Source organism: Ictalurus punctatus, chromosome 25 (genome assembly GCF_001660625.3).
Source record: "Ictalurus punctatus breed USDA103 chromosome 25, Coco_2.0, whole genome shotgun sequence".
Lineage (NCBI taxonomy): Eukaryota > Metazoa > Chordata > Actinopteri > Siluriformes > Ictaluridae > Ictalurus > Ictalurus punctatus.
Window position 1 is genome coordinate 9204420 of NC_030440.2, and position 7130 is coordinate 9211549.

General features: G+C 40.2%; 1 protein-coding gene across 1 annotated transcript; it reads right to left on the bottom strand.

Annotated features, from left to right (window-relative positions):
• Window positions 1-459: 459 nt before the first annotated feature.
• On the bottom strand, window positions 460-3374 carry igfbp1a (insulin-like growth factor binding protein 1a). The gene is given in 4 exon segments (NM_001200308.1): window positions 460-1485; window positions 1851-1979; window positions 2543-2715; window positions 2888-3374. Coding segments are annotated over 4 exon segments (798 nt in total). The 5' UTR covers window positions 3258-3374; the 3' UTR covers window positions 460-1359.
• Between the last annotated feature and the right edge of the window lie 3756 nt (window positions 3375-7130).

Consider the following 7130-nt stretch of genomic DNA (forward strand, 5'->3'; position numbering starts at 1 on the left):
GATGGTGGGGATGGGGGTGGGGGTGAATGGTGCCAGAGAGGCTGCTTGCTTGGGCAGTAGGAGGGGGGCATTCCTGTGCCCGACCAGCACAAACAGAGAGCAGGTCAAAGGCACTGCAGAAAGCAGAGCCTGGTTCCCCCAAATACCGAGCTAAAATTAGTGCACAGCTCCGCTGGCGATCACCACGATAAGGACGCACAAGCTCGCAAATAGAGTTCTGCCCACAGGTGATTTAAAAAAAAATAAATAAATTAAAAAAAAGGCACACAGGAGCATAATCATGAGTTGGCAAGGTATATTTTGAGAGAAAGAAAGAGAATGTATGGTTTAAGGTTATTTCAGGTATCACAAAATTATATTTATTGACACCATGTTTGGCAAATTAGGCTTAATGCTTTGTTTTGTACTTGTTTCACCACAGCAGATTTGAGCTATATTTCACACAATATGACACCAGATGATTTATTAAAAGACAATTTATTAAAAAGACACACACACACACACACACACACACACACACACACACACACACACACACACAAATATATATATATAACAATGTACATCCACCAAATACAAGCATTCAAACTTAAGTGGTCCTAAGTCCATGGATAAAAAGCCACACTGGCAAAAGCAAGGTCTCTCAGAAATAAAACAGACAATAAATCTTCGAAAACAGAGGTAGGAGCAGGCAAATACCCGTTTCAGAAGATATGAAGACCAATACACATCACGCACTGCAGTACAAAATAGAGAATTGTAAAAGCTTTAGTCTTCTTCACTTAGTTGTGCAATAGTGTAAAAGAAATAAGACAAAAAAAAATGTCATTAGTGTAACAACAGAAAAAAATGCATGGAAAGCAATATGCAGTGACAATGTGGTATGGTCATGCAGTGCTTTTTTTCCATTTAGATTCCAACCAACAGTCTGTTGGAAAGATAAGAAAACTGACACTGATAAAAAACACAGTGAACATATAAAATTTATACACCATACAAAAATAATAACAATAATAAAGCATAAGGTATAAATATTCTCACCTGAACAATTATATGAATACATTCAGTTTAAATAAATATGCATGATGTATTAAGTAAATATAAACATATTAATACAGAATCCTTTCAGAAGCAAGAAAAAAAAATTCTTTTTTTTTGGTGGGTTTAGTGAACTATTATTCACTCATTTAAAACAGTGTACCTGTATATATATATAAAAAAAAACATGTAGGCTACAATAAATAAATAGAAAATAGAAAAGAAATCAGTGGCATAATGTTCTGTAGGTATATGTGTGTGTGGAAATAGTCCATGAGAGGAAGAGTTCCTTAGGGCCTGAATGTGTGTGTAGTTGTGTGATCAGTGATTGAACTCCTGAGGGCACTCAGCATCTGTGGGTAGTTCACTCGATCCCACAATCTTTTTTCCATTCCACGACGTCACACACCAGCACTTCCCCCTCTGGCCATCCAGAGTCGATTCACACTGCAGGAAGACAAGAAACTGTGTTTGTACAGATTCTGACTCTGACACTGTAGAGTGTGGATCTACAGTAATACCAAGTGTGTATGTGAGCTGGATAATGTTATGTAACATCACAAATCAAATACATCAGCCTAAACAATGTTCAAGCTTAATTTGATACAGTTAACTTTACAAACACACAGTTACACAATGGTCCTGGAGAAACAACATTTCGTTCTGATGTATACTATCTATACAGAGGAATGACAATAAAAACCACTTGACTAGACTTATTTGTGCATTCTAGTTCTTTAATTGTTAAAAGTTTAAATATGTTGCTGTTAACCCAAGACTAATCTTTTTCAGCCACTATGCTTTTCGCTTACCTGTTTGGATTTGTATAGGCCTTGTTTATCACAGTTAGGCAGGTAGAACTTAGTCAGCTTCTCTTCCAGCTTCTGTTGGGATCGAGCTATCTTCTCGAGAGCTCTCTGTAACTCCACATGGCAGGGGCCCTGAGACAAAAGGGGAAAGAAGAACATGAATTTTATTATCACTGTTGTTATTTGTTTTCAGCCTTGTTAAACATTGTCTCGCATTTGTAACTATTCACCCGGTTTAATTCATATGAAAAGTTACAGCGGTCAAGATTAAAGTTAGATACGAGGTAAGCACTCATATGTAGATTTTCTCATGAACACAACAAAATCCAATGTAATTGCAAATTATTTTCATGAGCTATAAGGTTCACTTATCCTATTGTAGCCTACTCCAGTATGGTTTATAAATTTCTGTAGCATTATATGCTATATTTGGCGTTCTTCTAGAAACAGAGGTGATGCAATTTCTAACACAATATTATTCAGTAAGGTCACTGAATGCCCATTCTAACGACTTATAAAAGTTTACAAACTTGTGCTTCAACTCTGATTTGAAATAAAGAGTTATCCTGCCCTCTAGTGGTTGGAAATGTTACCAACTAGTGACTATGTGCGCCCGGATAATTTTTTATACTCGGCTACTGTTTTGAAATAACCAAATTCAAGCGTTTTTTTTATCTTCTATGTGGTGTACCCACCTGCTCAACAAGTTTCCTTCGGTAGGTGTTTACTTTGGACTTCATGCTCTCCTGAGCGCCGCTGAGGAGCCACGGGTCGAAGGGCTTGATGTGTCCCGACACGACGATCGTTGAGGCGGTTTCAGGACCCGTAGAAGCCTCGCTTCGACCATCACCCTCCAACTCGGGCTGATCTGGAGGAGAAAAGTGTCGAAAAGAGTTGGGGATCAAACTAAAATACTCCTGACACTAATCGGCGTCTTGAAGACGTGCAAGCACACAAGCATCTTGTCTGCCTTCTCATCCGTTCTTAGTCTACCGACAACTAAAGCTCGTGAAAAGGATTTTGTAGGACAGGCTCCCTACCTGGCGCCGGCTGCGTGCGAATCTGCACGTCCTCCCCGATCTCAGTGCACACAGCTTGCCCCCGTGTGAGTGCATGCAGCGGCCGCAGTTCTCCAGGTGTAGGCAAGCAGCGCAGCCCCGAGCCGCACGGGGCCGTGTAGATGCCGCACGAATCCCCGCGCTTAAGCGCGCACGCCAGACAGCAGCCACATCCCGGCTCGCGCAGCACCTCTGCACAGCCAGCATCCACTGGCGGACACTCAGCCACGCGCTCTGCGGTGCACTGCGCGCACCGGATCGGCTCCAGGAGCGGGGAAGCGCGGAGCTGTGGCGCCAAGAGGACCGCGCCAAGTACCACCGCGTGGAACAACTTCAGAAGGACTGCGCTCATTCCAAAGCGATCAGATGCAAACAGCTATATGATAATTAAATAAATCCTAAACGCGTAAATAGCCTACTAACGACTACTTGGCTTTGTTTCTCCGGTGGGCTGACTATAGTGTCGGTCTCCTTGCGCCGGGTGAAATGACTAAGCTCTGCCCTCAACGCGCCAAGTATTTATACGCTCAAGGAGCAGTTGGCACGTTAATGTTTGACGCGTCCGGAGATATTAATGATTTCTGAAAAGAAGGGAGTCGAAATCCCGAGCCGCTCTGATTGGACCGCTGGAACTGGTTCGAGTCGTTTATTGTCATACAACACGCAAAATGCGTCAGTAGACCTATTTATTTTGAAGACACGTGGTGCCGGAGTAGGGAGCAAAACACGAACTAGTGATGCAATCCCTTTTTAGACTTGCGTGACTCCAATTAGGCTACTTCATACAGCAGGATGGCTTAAACTAGTGTAAGGAGCACGATGCGCAATGGCATAAGAATATTTTGAGAAGTGTAAATGCTTTCCTTTAGTGAAGGCTGTGTACCCTGGATCAGTAAAGCAAAACTTGTTTGTTGCGCAGTTACACAGAAGATATAACTTGAACTAACAAACAAAGAGCACCACATCATCATTTCCATGATATCAGTGTTGAGAACTACGTGAGCTTAGTGTTTGTTTCATAACAAAGATCCCCATCTCCTAAATAAGCTACAATTAGTGAGTAGTGTAGGATTTAAATAATAATAATTAAATTAAAAAAAAGTTAAATAAAATAAAATAAATCAAAAACAATCAATAAAAACTGAAAGTGGTCATAAGCTTATGTTAATAATGATAATGCATTGCTTAAAATAGTTAAATTAGTTAATATGTACTATATATTTATTCACATTTTAATATTTAATTGGCGCGCGCAGAACAATCAATGGTCAGTATATTGGCATTAGATTAGAACAATTGCCTCCATTCAGGTTTCCCTCTTTAGAAAAGGCTCACCCCCCACCCCCAAACTAATTTATGACGCCAGATGACGATGTCTCGGGTGCTCTCCTCACACCCATGTCAGTCAGACTGACTCCCATCCCAAAGTACGTTTTTGTTCCCGCGCGCTTTAGTAAACCAGGCGCTCGTGCAGTTAAAGCGCGCCGCTGCCCGGCAACTGGCATACGTGACCTTGCGCGCGGAATGGATGGACGCCCGTTCCGGAAGTGGGGGAGTGCTATTGTACCGGCCCGTTTCCCGGCCAGTGAGTGAACCCACTGACGCTTTGCCGACCAAGCGACAAGAACCCTAGCACGTCTCCCATGCCTTGTTCTGAATCAGCATGCTTCAATACAGCGCCATTTCCCTCATGTGCCAACACTTTTACATGCTCTCTATGATTCATTAACTCGTTAAACCTGCTATACTAAACAGCAGGATGTGTTGAAAGAGTATCGGCTATTTCCTGATTAGTAGTATTGTAGTATATCAATTAAAGCTAATTAATTGGAAAAGCTTGACTTCATGGGATATTACATGGATGTAGGCATCCCTGGACCTGGAACATCATAACTTCTCACTTTTAAAGCCTATCCAATAATTGTAGGCATTCTGCACTGATGTCTAATATTTTGCACACACTCATCAGTACACTCAAACCCCATTCACACATGTATTGATGGTCAGGATTATATCCATATAAGGATTATCCACTTAAAAATGTAGATGTAAATGTACTCGAGACACAATTAAAATTCAAATTAAAATGAATATAATTCAAAGAACTTCAGGATCTCTGGACCGCATTTTAACTAGAGCTTAAACGCATCGGTCTCTTCACAGTTAAATACCAATTCTCTCTCCTAGTATGTTATGTCAAAACACACATGGCTGCCACAGTTAGCTGCTTAAAGAAAATCAAAAATGCTACACAAAATCATGATTTAAAAAAAATTTTAAAAAGAAAAGAAAAGAAAGAAAGAAAGAAAGAAAGAAAGAAAGAAAGAAAGAAAGAAAAGAAACGTGAAACAACACAAATTAGTTGTCAAGTGTAACTAGCTAATTTGCATATTACTTTCCATACCACATGGGGGTTCCAGGTTTCATTCTGGCTCACCGTAAATGCTTTTAAATACAGTTAAAAAGGCATCAGGTTACAAATAAGGATACAATCTTGATTTAAGACAGAACAGGTATGAACCTAGCCTGAAGCAAGTGTAATCTTATAAGAGATACTAAATAAATATTAACTCTAGCTACATGTTTCAGATGATGTAGCTAGTTACACATTGAAAATAACAATTACATCTCTAAACCAGGGGACATGGTGGTTTACTGGCTAGCACGTTTGCCTCACACCTCCAGGGCTGGGGGCTCAAATCCCACCTTTGCCCTGTGTGCACGGAGCTTGCATGCTCTCCCTGTGCTTCGGGGCTTTCCTCCTCCTCCGAACACGTGTTTCAGTCTGACTGGCATTTCTAAATTGTCTGTAGTGTGTGAGTGTGTATGCAGTTGAGCCTGTGTCCAGAGTGTCCCTTGCCTTGTGCCTCGAGTCCCCTGTATAGGATATGCGGTACAGAAGATGGATGGATGGATGGATGGATGGATTTCTAAACCAAATAGATGCTCACAAGGATTTCTCTGTGTTAAAATGATATGCTTGCTATACATTATGGGAGTACACACAGAGACTATACTGCAATAACATTTTAAAATAAAAAAAGACTATCAAGACATCTTGTAAGAATGTTTCCTGTGTTCTAGAGATAAGGATGTTTATCACTAAAAATGGCTTACTTTCTAGAGAGAACTAGACAATAGAAAAGACACGACAGAACTATTAGTGGTTATTTACAGTTTAGTTCTACATTAGCTCCGGCTACTTCACTTCCTTATATGTAGTTGTTCCCGTATTCTTCATGCACGTATTAGTTTATTTCACTCCAGTCTGTAGAGTTCCTTCACTCATAGCTAAATGTTAAGTTGTGTTTGTCTATACAGCAATATCAGGCTACTGTAATATGTAATATGTAAACATACTGACTCATAGTGTTTGGCATAAAATCACTATTTACTGTTAAATTAATAGCCCGTTTTGGCTCTATTAGCAGTGACCTACAAACCTGCAAAGGTTCGTGATGCACTTCTGGGATGTGATGATTTGAGTCAGCACAATATATCAACCTTCAATGAGGTGTACAGGTGACTTACAGCATAAGATTAGGACTGCTTATGTTCTTCTGCTTAAGGTCTTGCTACGAGATGGAATGAACAACATTTGGAAAACATCATGTTTGTATTAGAATTTCGATCAGAAACTTCATTCTGCACAGACATTCTGAACGCTAGTGTACGAAAAGTCATTTTTCATAATTTATTTTTTTTGAACAATTGAACAGGATACTGAGGGAGCTTTTGTAATTCTGAGTGCTGGTTGTTTCTTTGTTTTACATTGTTTATGCTCTCACACTGAAGTGTTTGTAGTAGATTCCCGTATCTGACTCAGGGGGTCTGCTTACAGAGACAATACGATGAGTTACTTTAACTCTGAAGTACTAAACTATGTTATCATCTGATAGTACAAAAACACTGCACTTTGAGATAACATTTATCATATCGTTAGTCATTGCTGCTGGTTGTTGTACAGGAAATCCATGTATGGTCTTGTATTTTTAACCAGGCAGTTTGAGAATGTCATGAGTGCTTGTTTAAATATTGGATTTGATCGAACCTCAGTTATCAATCTGTATGTCCTTGCATTACGGTGTCCCTAAGAGGTCAGAACCCATTAAACTGCTGTACTTAAGCTACATATCTACTGCATGTGCAATAGTATACACTAGGAGTGTAATGCAATGCAACTGTCTTCTGTATCTGTGTCTGTGTCTTAGTGCTTGAAATATGT